This window comes from Rhincodon typus, chromosome 23 (genome assembly GCF_021869965.1).
Source record: "Rhincodon typus isolate 14 chromosome 23, sRhiTyp1.1, whole genome shotgun sequence".
Taxonomy (NCBI): Eukaryota; Metazoa; Chordata; class Chondrichthyes; order Orectolobiformes; family Rhincodontidae; genus Rhincodon; species Rhincodon typus.
Window position 1 is genome coordinate 20,594,757 of NC_063354.1, and position 18,760 is coordinate 20,613,516.

The 18,760-nt window shown below is 39.1% G+C and overlaps 2 protein-coding genes across 4 annotated transcripts in view; both read left to right on the forward strand.

The window, feature by feature from the left end:
* Positions 1-18,760, forward strand: part of rpl38 (ribosomal protein L38) — a 474,590-nt gene that overhangs the window by 70,143 nt on the left and 385,687 nt on the right. The window lies entirely within an intron of this gene.
* ttyh2 (tweety family member 2) overlaps positions 1-18,760 on the forward strand; it is a 119,536-nt gene that overhangs the window by 38,158 nt on the left and 62,618 nt on the right. For 2 of the 3 annotated variants that reach the window (XM_048611023.1, XM_048611024.1), the window contains exon 3: positions 6,345-6,456. In XM_048611023.1, the coding sequence (XP_048466980.1) occupies positions 6,345-6,456 (112 nt within the window). Of the gene's footprint in view, positions 1-6,344; positions 6,462-18,760 lie in introns of those variants that run through there. The other variant, XM_048611025.1, reaches the window with a different exon arrangement.

Sequence of the window (18,760 nt, forward strand, 5' to 3'; positions counted from 1 at the left end):
AATGTCCCCACTTTGTCTGTGTTATAGACTCAAGTTAGAAGAAAACGTGAACACGTTTCTATACTTAACAAGAATTATTATTTGTTGCAGGTAAACAACTATCAACTATCAATATATAACTCTAATAGTCCAAACTTTAGCCATAAGAGCATAGGAAATTGGAACAGGAACAGGCCATTCAGTTCCTCAAGCCTGCTCTACCATTCAATAGGATTATGGCTGATCTGACATTCCTCATGTCCACTTTCCTGTGGTATGGCCATAACCCATGATCTCCCTACTGATTGCGAATCCATTTATCTCAGCTTTAAATACACACAAAGACTCTGTCCCTGCAGCTAGCTGTGACAAGGACTTCCAAAGACTTTCAATCCTCTGAGAGAAGAAATTTATCCTCATCTCGATCTTAAATTGGCATCACTTAATTCTGAGACTATGTCCTCAGGTCCTAGACCTTCCCATGAGGAGAAACATCCTCTCAGCACTTACCCTGTCAAGCCCCTTAGAAGTCACAGGGTCATACAGCACCGAACCAGACCCTTCAGTCCAACCAGTCCTTGCCGACCATAATCCCAAACCAATTAAATCACCTCTCATTCTTCTAAACTCCAGTAAGTAGAGACCTCCTTTTAAAGCCACCCCCTACACACACGTACAGACAGACAGATGAAAGAAAATTAGTGTTATGGGTCGAGAGAAAAATAAACTGGAAAAACCTTTCAAATGGTGCCAGTCTGCAGGATTCAATGGGGGAGTTCCTTCAGTTTCCCAAATTCTTCAGTTCTTTCACTTCTTCAAAACAGACATAGATTGATTCACAAACTTACTAGACAAAAGCAATCACTTACAACAGCTAGTAAGAAAAAATAATCTGGCTTTCTTCAGGCTTTAGGTATTTTATTGGAGAGAGTGGAAGACACTTTCAGCAGTCCCAGGGTTTCTGCCAATATCATTCACACCCATTCGCTGATAGATAGATGAACAGCCTATCAGACAATTGTCTTCAGTCTGTTGGCCTTTGACATCTACATCTGGTCACAGTTCCACAGACCAATCAACAACCTGTTGTCAGCTAAATCTCACTATGTATACACGCTCCAGAGCTGTGGTGTTTCCTTTTACACCTTCCCCCCACTACTTGCAAAGGAGCAGCATTAACGTGATTTAGAATGTTTCTCAGTAACTTGCTTTTTAAAATTACAGCAATTCCTTCCTTACTCATATGTTGTGAAAAAGTCACTTTCCCAATTCAGACTAACTACAAAATTTCAGTGACTTATTATACGACAAATCCATTTTAGTTTAGTAATAACCACCTTGAGCTAGAACAAATGGGACAGTCCCTGTTCACTGCTCCACCAGGTCCTTGCCTTGACAAAATGCGGAATAAATGTCAAGCTCACTTAGATCAAAACAACTTATTTCCTGTTAGGTGATTTCTTTCTATCAACTAGTGCCCCAGATCTTTCTTTACCGGCATATAATTCGCTTGTGCAGATCTGACATTTCAGGCACCTACAACAGTTTCTATGTACTTTGTTGCTTCAGAGGTGAATAAAATTGACAAAGACAGTAAACAGGCATTTTATAATTTGTTTTATAAATGGAAGTGTTTGTGCTTTAACTCAAACCATTATTCTAAGGATGCAAGGAAGATAGAGTTTGACTTTGGACAGCCTGGAGTTGCTAACAGTTACTGTCGACTGGAGCAACCCATGTGCTTTCTGAATGTTTGCCCTTTACATAGTACATGGAACATATAGTTCAGAAACATGATATTCGGCCCCAATAATGCACGATAAAATTATCATCCAGGAGAGCCTCTTCTGCTGCACGTGTGAAATAGCAAGACATCTGGATATAAATTGTCCCATTGGGAACACCCAGTATGGGTTCATGAAGGGTAGGTCATGTTTAACTAATTTGGTGGAATTCTTTGAGGACATGACTTGCATGGTGGACAATGGGGAACCTGTGGATGTGGTGTATCTGGATTTCCAGAAGGCATTTGACAAGGTGCCACACCAAAGGCTGCTACATAAGATAAAGTTGCACAGTATTACAGGTAATGTATTGGCATGGATAGAGAATTGTTTGACCAGTAGAAAGCAAAGTGGTGTTTTTCTGGTTGGCGGTCAGTGGCTAGTGGTGTGCCTCAGAGATCAGTGTTGGGACCGCAATTGTTTACAATGTACATAGATGATTTGGAGTTGGGGATTAAGTGTGGTGTGACAAAATTTGCAGATGACACTAAAGTGAGTGGTAGAGCAAAGTGTGCAGAAGATACTGAAAGTCTGCAGAGGGATATAGATAGTCTAAGTGAGCGGGCAAAGGTCTGGCAGATGGAGTACAATGTTGATAAGTGTGAGGTCATCCATTTTGGTAGGAATAACAGCAAAATGGACTATGTTTTAAATGGTAAAAAAGTGCAGCACGCTGCTGTGCAGAGGGACTTGGGTGTCCTTGTGCATGAATCGCTAAAAGTAGGATTGCAGGTGCAGCAGGTAATTAAAAAGGCAAATGGAATTTTGTCTGTCATTGCTAGAGGGTTGGAGTTTAAAAACAGGGAGGCTATGCTGCAGCTGTATAGGGTCCTGATGGGGCCACACCTGGAGTACTGTGTGCAGTTTTGGTCTCCTTACTTGAGAAGGGATATACTAGCACTGGAGGGGGTGCAGAGGAGATTCACTCGGTTGATTCAAGAGTTGAGAGGGTTGGATTATGAGGAGAGACTGAGTAGACTGGGATTATACTCATTGGAATTCCTTTGATGACGCTTAACAGCTTTCACCAAATATAGTCTTTTTTAGCTTTCATTATTATTCAGATCATGGTTTAAATACCCCATTACATGTGATTTTTTAATTGGCTTTTTAACAGCAATGTGAGAGCAGAGGTGGGAAGTTCTTAGCACATCAACTATTTCAATGATTATCGCCCCTGGAGTTGGTGTTCATAGCACAACCTGTGGCAGAGCACTGAGCGATAGACTGTAAATTTGGGCTTTCAACATTAACCTGCACTTGCTGTGATCAATTTCAGACAGGTAATGGAGTCATAGAGTCATACTACATGGAAACAGACCCTTCGGTCCAACCAGTCCATGGCGAACATGATTAAACTAAACTAGTCTTAACTGCCTATCCCTGGCCCATATCCCTCCAAACCTTTCCTATTCATGTACTTATCTAAGCGTCTTTTAAACGTTATGACTGTGCTTTTGTGTAAAACATCTTCCCTTATTTCTTTTATAAATCTCTCTCCTGTCACCTTAAAAATGTGCCCCCTAGCCTTGAAATTCCCCATCCTAGGGAAAAGACACCTACCATTAACCCAGTCAGTAACCCTCATGATTTTATAAGCCACTACAAGGTCACTCCTCAACCTCCTAAGTTCAGTTTAAAAAGTCCCAGCCTATCCAGCTTTTCTTTATAACTCAAACCTTCCATACCCAGCAACATCCTGGTAAATCTCTTCTGAACCTTCTCTACCTTATAATCTCTCCTCAGAATGTAACCCCTGAAGTCCAGGCATCATTCTTGCAAACCTAATTTGTACTGTCTCTTTGTATGCCAACTTGATAACCACACACTTGCTTGTAATGAATACCATCTAACACAGTTTTGCTCGTTCACCCAGTCTATCAATATCCCTTTGTAATTTTTGTGCTATTATTTGCACTGTGTACAGTGCTGCTTAAATTTGTATCTAACCCCATGCTGTAGCTGTCCTGGGAGTGTTTTGATGGTGGACACTTAGAGGTTGGTACCAGAATCCCTTTGAAGTCTAGGAGAATATGCAGAATCCCTGAAAATTAGTCATTGAATAAGGCACATGAAGAGATACAAACAAGGGTGGGATATGCATGCTATAACAGGGATCTGGAATTATAAACTTATGGACCAGTGAACTCGTTCATTTTAAAAAAAATGTTGGTTGACAAATGACAGATGAAATATATCTTGCAAGTGTACTTAAACTTCGAGAGTTTAATTCTATGCTAGAGTGGGAAAGATTGATTTGCATGGCCTCAGGCTTCATTTATTAAAGGAGATTAAGAGCTTTTGGTAAAAGAATCCTTTTTAATTAAATTTCTGCATCACTAATCCCAACAACATTGGAATGACTGATCTGTACTAGCAGAAATTTACAAATTGGTTCTCTGTGATGCTTGTGTAAGTATTAGATAATTTCACCAGAGCCTCCAATATTTTGTGTTAATTCCAGTAAATCTCATGAGATCTTTTACAGCAATTCTTTGTTTTTAAATTTGAGCTTCAGTAAGAAAAAGCACAATTGACATACCTTGCTCTTAAAGTCCTGAAGGCTACATAGCCAACATTTTTTTAAAAAGTATTAATATTTTTGCGGAAGCTTTGAACTTTAATTTCATAAAAATGAATTAAAATTCATACTTGCACAGCTGTACTTTGTTTTTCTGACTGTTAGTGGCATCCATATATACCAGTCATTAAATTCAAAATTCTCATGCCTGTCTTCAAATCCCTTCGTCACCTTTACTCATAATCCTTCTTCTTTTGTCCTTGCATTGCAGCCAGAAACTTATGCCCCCTCAACTTGTAGGCTGCTTCAGACTTAACTGCTTTTGAGAGCTACAACTTTGCACTCCATGCATTGAACCAAGATGGATTTGCAGTTATCACCCCAGCTGATAGTCATTGTCTACAGGTCAGATGGGGATAAGTTAATTCAGTCAGCCGGACAACTGATTTGTGATGCAGTGATGTCACAGCATGGGTTCGATTCCTGCTACTGGCTGAGGTTACCGTGAAGGACCTTCCTCAACCTCTCCCCTTGACCCTCACGTTAAACCACCATCAGTCATCTTTCTCAAATGAGGGAGCAGCCCTAGGATCCAGTTGGATTATGGCAACTTTGCTTATAAGTCAGATCTCAGAATGAAATCTGGCTTGATGAATCCTTTGTGTTAGCACCATGGCTAATGTGATGGTCAGTCACTGGAACATAGTCACGTGAGGCTGCAGAATCTCTTTAATAACAAGAACAGAAGCTTATTGTACAAGAGGTGAAAGCAAAGAAAACAAACCAAACTACCTCAAAATGGAAGACAGTTGGTAAGATTTTAAATCATGGAGACAGCAAAATTTTCATTATATTTCCCAGTAACATCAATTTGCAGAAATTCTAACTAAAAAAAACCCTCTGTGAAATATTTAATTCCAAATTAACTGATTGTCTAAGTTTCTGTCCTTTGAACTGTAGTGGTCTTCATACATGAATATTTACCAAACTGAGAGATTAGTTTTTCTCAGCTTCTAATAACCTGCAGATTTCTAATCAAACACGCCAGGTCTGAAAGCTACACAAACTAAACTTTTCTACTGAGATAACTTATTCCCTTAACTGTTCTGAGAAAACTTTCTCCAGGAGAGGAACGATTCTTGTTCTGACCCCAGTCAGATCTGTTCCAAACCACTCTAAAAACTTCCCTTGATTATTCTAAAATGAAAACAAATGACTGGCCTTCAATGTCTATTCCACCTGCTACAAACCACACCTGTATAATTAATTTTCTGTTAACACTCCAAGGATTCTCTGCTCTCTGGCATTTACCAGATTAGGTCACTGTTGCGGAAGGATCAACTAACCTAGTTTTTTTAAAATCCCTTCACGAGCATAACCGAAACACACATGCTGCAATTTTGAAATCCAAATCGTAAAAATCATGTTAATATTTACACCTTTCACCACTGTATTTTCTGGCATGTTGTCACAACAGGTGAATGCCCCTATCTGAAGAATTGGGTGCTGTCTAGTGATCATGTTACATGTTGCTGCACAAATGTACAAGTTCTTAATAACAAAGCCAAAATATTGCAGGTGGAAATCTACAATGTAATTTAAAAAGCTGGAAATATTCAACAATCCAGGCTGCATCTCTGGAGAGGGAAATAGGTGATTTTTTTTTTCAACATCTGAATCTCTGTGTAGCAACAATTACACTTTGCAACTGTGAATGTATAAGGAGCTAATATTGGAACTACAATAATGATTTGCAATCTGAAAAAACAGTGTGTTCTCTGCACAATCTGTGATATAGGAATTGCAGGTTTTCAGGGCAAGAACATCACGTAATGTTGTGAAAAATGCTGCACAAAGGATTACATATGCTAACAGCCATGAGAGTTTTGTGACCTGAAGTAAGCCAAATGGCTTGATGCCATCTGAACCTTTCACTGTATTACTGACTTTCCATTTCATTGTTTTCTTCCATCTGGTATTTTCTGTCAACATTGTTGAGTAATGAGTAAGTGACCCGTCATATTGATTTCTTTTCAGAGAAGTATACTTTTCTTTTACAGTGCTGCAGTTGGGGTTGGCTTCTATGGAAACAGTGAAACAAATGATGGTGTCTACCAACTTACCTACTCCATCTACAATGCTAATCACACTCTTGCTGAAGTTGATAGTTTGGTAAGGTAACTAATTTTCACGTCTACCGAATGAATATTTAGTGTGTTAATATTCTTTCATGGGACATTCAAAATGCAGTAATTTAATCGATTGAAATGTATTTTTTCTCTATTATTTTTTGAATGCTGTAATGATCTTGCAAAATAAATTAGAATAAGTCTTTTTATATAGATGTACAATTTATAATCTATTTCTATAACCCCAAACTCAACAGATATGGAGTTCTCATGCTGTCATTAATATTAACTAACATGCTGTATATTGCAACTTTCATAAGATTAATATATTTAATAATTCATTACAAAAAGGTAGTATGCCACAGAACTGTTGAATAGCTAATATTATACTCATATTTAATGATTGGCTATGTCCAGGGAAGCATAGACCAGTTGCCTCAACATTGTAAATTGAGAAACTTAAGGAATCGTACTGCAAGAGAAAGTAAGAAAACATGGAAACCAAAAACACAAAATGAATAGTGAACACAGATTTCAAATTGGGAAGCATTGCTTGACCAACCTCATTTAATTCTTTGAAGAGCAAACTGGGACAGTAGATGCAATTTTTTAATTAATATATCTGGATTTCCAGGATGCCTCTTGATAAGATACCACAATAAGAGATAATGAATAATGTCACAGCACAATAGGTTTAAGGTGAGAGGGGAAAGATTTAAAAGGGACCTAAGGGGCAACTTTTATACATAGAGGGTGTTGCGTGTGTGGAATGAGCTGCCAGAGGAAGTGGTGGAGGCTGGTATGATTACAACATTTAAAAGGCATCTGGATGGGTATATAAATAGGAAGGGTTTAGAGAGATATGGGCCAAATGCTGGCAAACGTGACCAGATTAATTTAGGATATCTGGTTGGCATAGCCAAGTTGGACCGAAGGGTCTGTTTCCGTGCTGTACATCTCTCAGACTCTATGACTCTTAAGTGAGGAACAAATGCAGAGCAGATTCTTGACTGGCTGCATGACAAAAAGCAGAGACTAGCAGATGGCTTTTCAGGAAGGTAGAAGTGGGATTTGGATACCACAAGGGTAAGTCCTGGACCTGCTGTGGTTCACAGTTTATATTAGACTTAGATATTAAAATCAAAAGCAAAATTTCTAAATTTTCAGATGGCACTAAATTGAGAAGGATGGTCAACACTGAGCAGGATTACATCAAATTATGTAAAGGTATTAAGAAACTTGCAAAGTGATATACCAGTGAAGTTGTAATTGTACCAGCCTTCACCACTTCCTCTGGCAGCTCATTCCATACACACACACCACCCTCTGCATTAAAAAAAATTACCCCTCAGGTCCTTTTTAAATCTTTTTCCTCTCACCTTAAACTTATGCTCTCTATTGCTGGACTCCCCCATCTTAGGAAAATGTCCTTGACTATTCACCCTATCCATGCCCCTCATGATTTTACAAACCTCTATAAAATCACTCCTCAGTCTCTGACGCTCCAGGGAAAACAGCCCCTGCCTATTCAGCCTCTCCTTATAGCTCAAGCCCTCCAGTCCTGGCAACATCCTTGCAAATCTTTTCTGCACCATATCAAGTTTTACAATATCTTTCCTTTAGAACGGTGACCAGATTTGCTTGGGGAGTAAGAAACTAAATGAGGTAGAGAAACTAGAGTTCTGGAAGTACGGGTAAAAATCAATAAGTTGTGGTACAAGAAAATAAGACTGAAATACAAGCAGATCAAAACTACGTCTTATATCCAGAAGGATATAATTGAGAAGTAGGCAAGTTATGCTATAATTACATTGAATCTTGGTTAGGCAAAATAGTCTTCATTTTATAAACAATAATATAGAAACATCGAAGAGGGTGTATGAAAGATTTATGACAATGATACCAGAACTGCAAAGTTATATCTATCACAATATATATATCACATTCTTCTTGAATGGTAGAGCCATTTAAAATTGTGAAAGGTATTGATAGAATAGACGAAGTGTTTTCATCTGTGAAGAAGAGCATTGCAAGAGGCCATTAGTATAAAACACTCACCAAAAAATCCGCAGGGAATGCAGAAGTAATGCTTATACCCAAAAGGTATTGACAATGTGGAATTCCACAGGGATTAGTTAACCAAATAATACAGACACATTGAACAGAAAACTAGATGAGATTTTCAGGGAGAAAGGGATATAAAGTTATGCTGACAAGAGTTAGATGTGAAGGAATGAGAAGAGGCACAAATGGAGCATTACTACTGCTAGAGGCTGCTGAGTAAATGGCCTGACTTCTGTGCTGCATTGTTTATATAATTCAATGTATTTATTTCTGGACAATGTGCATTAATAAATTGTCATAGTTCTTTCTCATCAGTACAATTGCGTCTTTGTTATATTTATAAATCTTGTCTCGTCAATGTTAAATAGAGTAAATTTTGAAAGCTTTCAAATCTAAAATTGAAATTGACTCCTAATTTATCTGAAATAAATCTATCTTTCTGTTACTTTGTCACCCTGGAATGACCACCTGATGACTATTAAATAATGGTTTCTTTCATCCCACTTCAGTGACACATTCTCTCCACTTAACATGTGTACTCGTTTCCTCTATCTCTACTCTTTTTTTTATGCATTTGTGGGATGTGGGCATCGCTGGCTGGCCAGCATTTCTTGCCTATCCCTAGTTGCCCTTGAGAAGGTGGTGGTGAGCTGCCTTTTTGAATGTCCTCCTGCTGTGGGTTGACCCACAATGCTATTAGGGAGGGAATTCCAGGATTTTGACCCAGCGACAGTGAAGGAACGGCGATATATTTCCAAGTCAGGATGGTGAGTGACTTGGAGGGGAACTTGGAGGTGGTGGTGTTCCCATATATCTACTGCCCTTGTCCTTTTAGATGGAAGTGGTCGTGGGTTTGGAAGGTGCTGTCTGAGGATCTTTGGTGAATTTCTGCAATGCATCTTATAGATGGTACACACTGCTGCTACTGAACATCGATGGTGGCGGGCGTGAATGCTTGTGAATGTAGTGCCAATCTTGCACAATCTTACCCTTGCGCACACAAACTCTCCCGTGCTGTTGTACACTTCTGCTTTCTGTATTTTTGTGTACTATCTCTTGCTGACACACCCACTATTGCACATAGATTCACATGTGCTCTTGTTCCTGTGCTCAAGCACAATGATGTTTTTTGACATCGATATATTTGCCCCAATTGATAATCAATATTGCAAACAGCGTCTGTACTAGCACGTTGTGAAAGTCGATTTGAGAATTCAGCCAAACCTCCATCAGCTGCTGATGGTTTTGATGGTGTAGAATCAGCCCTTTTGTATGGTGGGAGAGATTCTAAAACCCTGAATGGATTGTGTTTTATTTTAATTGAAATTTGTGACTTTTATTTGGTAGTGACCCTTCCTCAAAGCCTAGAGTAGTTCATGTGCATTGAAACAAGTGCTGCTTCTCCTTGAATGACCTAAGATACTCATGTAGCAGTAACATTCCTAGTCTTGCTAATGTCTGTGCTGCCTCTTGGTTTAATGGAAAGTCCAGCTTGTTAGGTTGATACCAACCCTAAAGGAGGTCCATACTATCTGAAAATTGATGCCATCATTGCAGTATTATTTTTAACAGGGACAGGACAGTTGGAAATATTCCTCTAAAGGTAATGTCAAACATACTGTCTATTGGCTAAAGATATTTGCTAGTTTGTATTTTTTGTTGCAATTTCTGTAGAGACTGATTAATCTGAAAGATAAATTTCAGTTTTCGGTATAGGAAGGATGTTGTGAAACTGGAAAGTGTTCAGAAAAGATTTATGAGGATGTTGCCAGGGTTAGAGGGTTTGAGCTATAGGGAGAGGCTGAATAGGCTGGGACTATTTTCCCTGGAACGTTGGAGGCTGAGGGGTGACCTTATAGAAGTTTATAAAATCATGAGGGGCATGGATAGGGTGATAGGGGTAGGGGAGCCGAAAACTAGTGGACATAGGTTTAAGTTGAGAGGGGAAAGATTTAAAAGGGACCTAAGAGGCAACTTTTTCATGCAGAGGGTGGTGTGTGTATGGAATGAGCTGACAGAGGAAGTGGTGGAGGCTGGTATGATTACAACATTTAAGAGGCATCTGGACGGGTATATGAATAGGAAGGGTTTAGGTGATATGGGCCAAATGCTGGCAGATGGGACTAGATTTATTTGGATATCTGGTTGGCATGGCCGAGTTGGACCAAAGTTGTTCCGTGCTGTACATCTCTATGTCTCTATGACTGAATAGAAAGGATCACATGACAAGATCTCATGTTTTAAGACTTTTTCTGTAACAAACAAATCAAGACCAATACTGTCTAAACACTCTTCAGGAGACAACTTACATTCTAAGCTACAGAAAATTTTTCCCCATTTAATCCATTGCTACAGTAATGTTAATGTTGTTGCTTAAGTAGACACTTTGTACTCCTGGAAACAGTCTAAAGCCATTCTTCATTCCCGATGACTTGCACATTATCTTTCACAACCAGATAATATCCAGCCCTCGAACTGACTTTCACTATGAGATTTAAACTGGAGAATCCTTGCATTTAACCCAAGCTAGGCAAATCTTTAGCCTCCTTCCATCCTCACAAACTTGATCTTTTGATCCGAGTATGAGCTCCCACCTACCTTCTGCATGGTGATGAATAGAGGTAGCATTTCCTCTGCTTCTGGTGCAGGACTGGTTGCCTCTGTATCTTGTGCTCTACTTTTTAGATGCTGCAGATTCACCTGTGTCTGAGAGTTTTAGGACATCTTAGAAAACCTGTAACCCACCACTTGCTATGCACATCGACCTTCCCAAAAGCCATCTCCATTTCAACATGAATCACATGTGCCTTGTATCCAGGTAGAAATGCTAATGACTTATCATCTAATCCCCAAACTCATTCTGGAAATACACAGGCAGTGTAAAGCATTCTAGATTTCAAGTTCCAAACAATGGGATAATGTGTTATGAGCAGGAGATATGTTTGGGTAAAAGTGAGTTGTGGACTTTTAAATTTTGTGTTTGTGATCTTACCTTGCGTTTATCTCACTATTTTTGTGGGTCCACGGACCATATCTTTTCAGTTGGGTATGGTCAGTCTTGCCTCCTTTTCCTTTTGAGGTGTTTGAGAATTTTGTTGAACAATGGAAATTGTCAATCATTTTTATTTTGGATCACCGATGAGTCAATGAACCACCTCAATTTATCTAATAAGAAATAGACCAATTTTGTGAATTCAGAAAGCCTGTGCATGACCACAGAGTTAGAGAATATTAAGAGTTTTCAAGTGGTTTGGCATGGGAGGGGTTCAAGCTTCAGATAAGAATATTGATTGAATCTACAGAATTCAAATTTGATGAGGGTAAGAGTGGTGACCATCAATGCCAATATAGGCCTGGACATGGCCTGAGGCATTCTGGCTAATTTGGACATTATTAATGTTGGAAAATGGATGCTGGAAAGTGGTTTGTTGAAACCCATCAGCAATGTGATAAAAATGTTGATTTAAGATTCCAACGGAGGACAGTATTAAGGAAGGATAGAGACAGACTCAGGTTATGGCACAGAGGTGAATGAAAGAAACCTTTGTGCCAGATTAGGTTTGGGACAAGAGGCTGATCTCAGATTTGAGCAATGCCATACATCCAGGATGGCAGCTGGAGAGAAAGTAAATGAGTCAAGGCTGGACTCCTGCAGATGTTTGTGGGAACTTGAAGATAATGACTTAGATTTTGCCAAAGTTTTTGTTTCTCCACTTATAATGTAAGACAGTCCATTGCATGAATATTAATATCCACATGAACAGCTGTCTATAGCCTTTGTACTGTAGACACTGGGAAAGGTGCGGGACATGAAATCTCAGTCACAAATGCTCATGTCTGTAATCTGTGGAAATCTATTAGCCTAAAAAAATGGAACTAGCAGCAGGGATTATGTAAACAGTTGGTTTTATGTGGTAGCTTTTCACTGATGTCGTAGACGCGGCATGTCACTGTTTAAACTGTCAGACTGCCTCTGTGTGCAGAGGTGAACTATACGTGGCAGTTAGGGATTCAGCAATGTATATAGTTTGGAAAAAAGTAATGCTGCATTCGTAGACAAAACTTGATTTAACACCAATGGGCATTTTAAGTTGATTTTTTTTTTAGGAGGAATCCTTTATTCTATAGACAGTTAATTCACATTTTAAATTGGTGTCATGTACTGTGTGTATCTTGAGCCTCAAATTAAACCAGTGCAGTTCAGCATCTGGAGAAAAATTAGTCACATGTGAATCCAAGAAACGAAACAAGAATGTAGTTGGTACCCTGCCAGACCATTTAAAATCTCCTCCTTGGTTTTTACTCCACTCCTCCTTCTCACCGTTATCATCAGCAGTATAAAATCCCTTTCTATTTTTGGAACCTCAATTTTATGATTGTGCAACTTATTGGTTCCCAGTATCCTGATGTAACAGAGAATCTTTTGTTCAATGTTTCTGGTCATATGTCTGATGATTTCCAGCACCCACAGTTCTTTTGATTTTTTTGTTCTTGAAACAATTTTTGTCCAGTTTTAGAGATTATTTTTGCTGTTTTGATTTGTTAGGAGGGAAATGGGGAAGGAGACATCTTATTACATTTTAATTTTAAAAGTTTCTTGCACATTCTGTATTTTTATTCGCTTGTGGGATGTGGGCATTGCTGGCTGGCCAGCATTTATTGTCCATCCATTGAGAAGGTGGTTATGAGCTGCTGTCTTTAAACAGCAGGACTCCATGTGCTGTAGGTAGACCCACAACGTCCTTGGGGAGGGAATTCCAGGATTTTGACCCAGCAAAAGTGAAGGATCAATGATATATTTCCAAGTCAGGATTATGAGTAGCTTGAATGGGAACTTGGATGGTGGTGTTCCCATGTATCTGCTGCTCTAGATGGAAATGGTTGTGGGTTTGGAAGATGCTGTCTAAGGATCTTGAGTGAATTTCTGCAGTGCACCTTGTAGATCATACACACTGCTGCTACTGAGCATTGGTGGTGGAAGGAGTGGATGTTTGTGGATGTAGTGCCAATCAAGCGAGCTACTTTGTCCTGGATGGTGTCAAGGTGGACCAGCTTTGGGGAATCAGGGGGTGAGTTACTTGCTGAAATATTCCTAGCCTCTGATTTGATCTGTGGCCACTTTACTTGTCTGGCAAGTCCAGTTGAGTTTCTGGTCCATGGTATCCCCCAGGATGTTGATAGTGGTGGATTCAGTGATGGTAATGCCATTGGATTTCAAAGACCTGTGGTTAGATTGTCTCCTATGGAGATGGTCATTGTCCGGCATTTGTGTGATGCAAATATTACTTGCCACTTCTCAGCCCAAGCCTGGACATTGTCCAGATCTTGTTGCATTTGAAGATGGACTGCATCAGTATCGCAAATGATCCTGAATATTGTGTAATTATCAGTGAACGTCCCCACCTCTGACCTTAAGATGCAGGGAAAGTTACTGATGAAGCAGCAGAAGAAGGTTGGGTCTCAGACACTACCCTGAGATGTCTTGAGCTGAGATGATTGACCATCAACTTCCTCTGTGCCAGGTATGACTCTGAGTAACACACAGTTTGCCCCCTGATGAGGGCCATTTAGAAAGCTCAAGTTTTTTTTAAACCAACCTGCACTGAAGCATGATTTTGTGTTTGCTATCTCCTGGTAAAACATAGATATCATTCACAAATAAAGAAGCAATGGCTCTGGTCACTGAGCCTTTACTCAAAGACTTTAAGAACAAAGAAGACATAACAATGGCAATCCAAAGCATGTCACTTGGTGCTTCCACGGTAGCAACACAAGTGGAATCTTTATCTGAAGATATCTTTCAGCAGCTACAGCAGAACCTGAAGGACTGAGAGTGTTTCACATGGCAGTTCAATGAATCCATTGACATGACTGATACAGCCCAGCTAATGATATTTGTTCATATTGCTTTTAAGGACATAACAACTAAAGAGGATCTTCTCACTGTTTTGCCCCTTAAAGAGAGAACAGAGAGTGAAGATATCTACAATGAATTCAAAAAGGATGTGCTGAGGAAAACACTCCATTCTCGAAAGTGGCTTCCATCACAACTGATGATTGTGCTCGGTGAAAATATGGGTTTTGGTGCATGTGTAGGAATGATCCTAATTTCACCTCATCTGTCAAGTAGAACTTTGTGGAATCAGTGTGGAGATAATTACATTGCACAGTGATATGGAGTTGAAGTTAGATCGAGGTAGCAATTTTTGGGGACTCAAAAACAGAAAAATACCCATTCATATTCTCCTGTGCTTTTAAAGTCAAAGTTTACTTTGACCTCACATACCTCTGTGAAAAAAAAACAGATTTTGAATGAGATTTAGTGATCCACAGAGTCACTAAGATCTGGATGAGTGGCAGGGAAATCAGTGGGGCCTTGACTGCCCTTACTGTTGTTACATGCAATATGTATGGCATGTATGTATATGCATGTTAGGGGATAATGGGTGGTGGGTGGTAGTGTGGTTTATCCACAGTTTGGCTTTTGCTTCATGTTTACCTCATATTGATTATAGATGTTAGAATTTAAGTTAACTTTGCATTGGGAAATTATTTGATTATTGTGAAATCTTATAGCTTTATTCTCTTAGTAAGTTCTTGGAATTTCAAACTTTGTCCACTAAATGAAAAATATTACTAGTCCCTACCAAATTATAATACAAATTTAGTGGTCTCATCCAGAATAGTAAAAATAGTTGGCACATTTATTTGGGCTCATAGCAATATTTATTTAAATTTCACTAATTTAAACTACCCAACTTTAATGTGCAAATTCTAAAGCTGTACTTCAACTATTAATATTTGAGAAATAATGAAATGTTTTGTTTCTTTTTGGAGGAATAGTGTAACTAACTGCTGTATTTGTGCTTGCAAACGTGTGCTGAAACAGTGTGCAATAGGGTTTTAGTGCACAGAAGTTGAGTGCAGATTAGAACTGCCAGGTTGAATCAGTTAGAATTAGAAGCACAAGGCAGGAGGTCATATGGCCTGTTGTAAGCTTGCCAGATCTCTTATAAGAACAACTCAGTTAGTTCCACTTCCCCACCCTCTCCCCATAGCCTTACAAGTATTTTTTTCTATTCAGGTGCTTATCCAATTCACTACTGAAAGTCACAATTGAGTCTGCTTCTGCCACTTCAATGAAGTGCATACCAGATCCTAACCATTCCCCATGTAGAGAAAAGCTTTCCTCCTGTGGCATCTTATTTTCCTTATATTGTGTGGGTTCTTTTGACAATCCATGATATTATTTTTGGGTTCTCAACCCATTCTGAGTTTTGTCAAGCATAATAATTCTTTTTCAAATCTAATGCTAACTTTTTCTGACCTTTTCTTGCTACTCAATATGCAGTAGTTTCAGGCTTACAGGTAACTGTGCTGATATTTTCCCTTAAGATATTTAATATATTAACCTTCAATTATCTGGATTAATTTGATTTTTGTTTGGAAAAAATGCATAAGTCACCATAGTCTTACGTGACCATAGAGCTGCTTTCTCATTAGAGAGATGATTGATGATGATTTAATCTGAAGGTCACCACACCTCGGTCAAGGGGAAAGGTTGAGAAGGAGAGTCCCTCATGGTAAGCTCAGTCAGTGCAGGAATTGAATCCATGCTGTTGGCTTCACTCTGCATCACAAACCACCCATCCAGCCAACTGAGCTAATCGTCAAGTACTGCACTGGCCCATATGTAGTCATCCTGTAGACAACCACATTAGAAAAATCCTGAAAAATAATTTCTATAGTCTTGACAATTTCATACCTAACCTCCCTCTGGATTCTAATATGAATTCTTTAGGTGCTTTGCCTTTCTTTTTATCTTTCTAATTTATACATTCACTTTGAAAATCTTTCTGTAATTATATTCCTTGTTCTTCAACCTTTCAGGATTTGATTCCTCTCTTCTAATGCAAATTGTTTGACTAATTTTTTTGATTACCATGTTCAAATTCGCAATCTTCTCTTTTTTGGATTCCCAATCACCTTTCTAACATGTCTCATTCTACTGATATCATTGAAAAATTACATTGGTGTTGTTGTCCTACTATCTCTCTGTTTCAATATATTATCCTGCTCTAACCTCTTAATTTAACATAATTTCATTTTGTTTTTTCCATATTGTTCTCATGAATATTTTTAATTGGTTTGCAACCTCATTATCTCTGGCCTCCTAAAAGCTATTTGCAGTTTTTTAATGGTATGTACATGTTCTGTATCTTTGGAATATCTCATCTAAAAGCAATTCCACTGATTCTCTGAATTACTGTGCTAATTTCCTTTTCCACCTCACTACAACTCAACTAGTTCACTTTACGTGTTTTTAAGACAGCTTTATTCCAATGCAGTACAGCTTCTATGCTGACATTTTTGCTTTCTAGTTGTATTTTTAAACCTTAAATTATGGCTACTTCTCTCTGTGATCTTCAACATTTAGCTCCAACATACAAGTTACTTCATGACTCACACCCAGACCTAGAAGCACCTCTGCCCTTTGTCAGCCTGTAAATAGATTGTGGTATTGGTCCAGGACATATTTTAAAATTGCCAATTCATTTTCTGTAGTTCCCATTGTTGTGAAATGGTTAAGTGAGCTCATAGAGTCAAATAGCACGGAAACCAACCCTTTGGTCCAACTCGTCCACGCTGATCCATGTTTCTCAAACTGAACTAGTCCCACTTGCCTGTGCTTGGCCCATATTCCTCTAAACCTTTCCTATTCGTGTACCTGTCAAAACGTCTTTTAAATGTTGTAACTGCACCTGCATCTACCACTTCCTCTAGCAGTTCATTCCTCATGCAAACCACCATCCGTGTGAAAAAGTTGCCCCTCAGGTCCATTTTAATCTTTCTCCTCTCGCCTTAAAAAATGCCCCCGAGTTTTGAATTCTCCCACCCTAGAGGAAAGACCTTTGCTATTCACCTTATCTGTGCCCCTTGTGATTTTATAAACCTCTATAAGATCACCCCTCATGCTCCTATGCTTCAATGAGAAAAGTCACATCCTATCCAGCTTTTCTTTATAATTCCAATTCTCCAGTCCCAGCATCATCTTGGTAAATGTTTTCTGAACCCTCTTTCAAATAATAATATCTTTCTTATAGCAAGGCGACCAGAACTGTACACAGTACTCCAAAAGTGGCCTCGCCAAAGTCGTGTACAACCTCAACATGACCTCCCAACTCCTTTACTCAGTGGTCTGACCAATGAAGGCAAGTATGCCGAATGCCTTCTTAACCACCCTGTGATGCAACTTTCAAAGAGCTATCAACCTGAGCACCCCTCCTGTCTACCTGTGACACAGCTTTCAAAGAACTATCTACCTGAACCCCTAGGCCCCTCTGTTCGACAACATTACTCAAGGCCCTACCATTAATTGCATAAGTCCTGCCCTTATTCGTTTTATCAAAATGCAAAATCCCTTTGTAATCTTGGATAACCTTCCTCACTGACAACTCAACCACCAATTTCATTGTCATCCACAAACTTATTAACCATGCCTCCTAAATTCTCATCCAAATCATTTATATAAATGACAAACAACAATGGACCCAGCACCGTTCCCTGCGGAACATCACTGGTCGCAGGCCTCCAGTCTGAAAAACAACCCTCCACTACCACACTCTGTCTCCTACTGCCAAGCCAATTTTGTATCCAATCAGCAAACTTTCCCTGAATCCCATGTGATCTAACTTTACTAATCAGTAAACCATGCGGAACCTTGTCAAAGGCTATGAAACATCTACTGCTCTGCCATCATGTATCTTTTCAGTCGCTTACTCAGAAAACTCAATCAAATTTGTAAGACATGATTTCTCACGCACAAAACCATGCTGACTATCCCAAATTAGTCTTTCCCTCTCCAAATGCATGTAAATCTTATATCTCAGAATCCCCTCCAACAACTTACCGACCACTGATGTCAGACTCACCAATCTATAGCTCCCAGGCTTCTCCTTAGAGCATTTTTAAAATAAAGACACAACATAAATCCCCTTCCAGTTTTCTGGCACCTCATCTGTGGCTATAGATGGTACAAATATCTCTGCTAAGCACCCTGCAATTTCTTCCCTAGCTTCCCACAATGTCCTGGGATACAATTGATCAGGTCACAGTGATTTATCTACCTTTATGTTTTTTAAAGACCTCCACCACCTCCCCTTCTATAATGTGGAATGTTTTCAAGACATTAATATTTTTAAACCCAAAAATGTAACCCATCAGAGATTGGTAGGGGTAGTAGGAACTGCAAATGCTGGAGAATCCGAGACAACAAGGTGCAG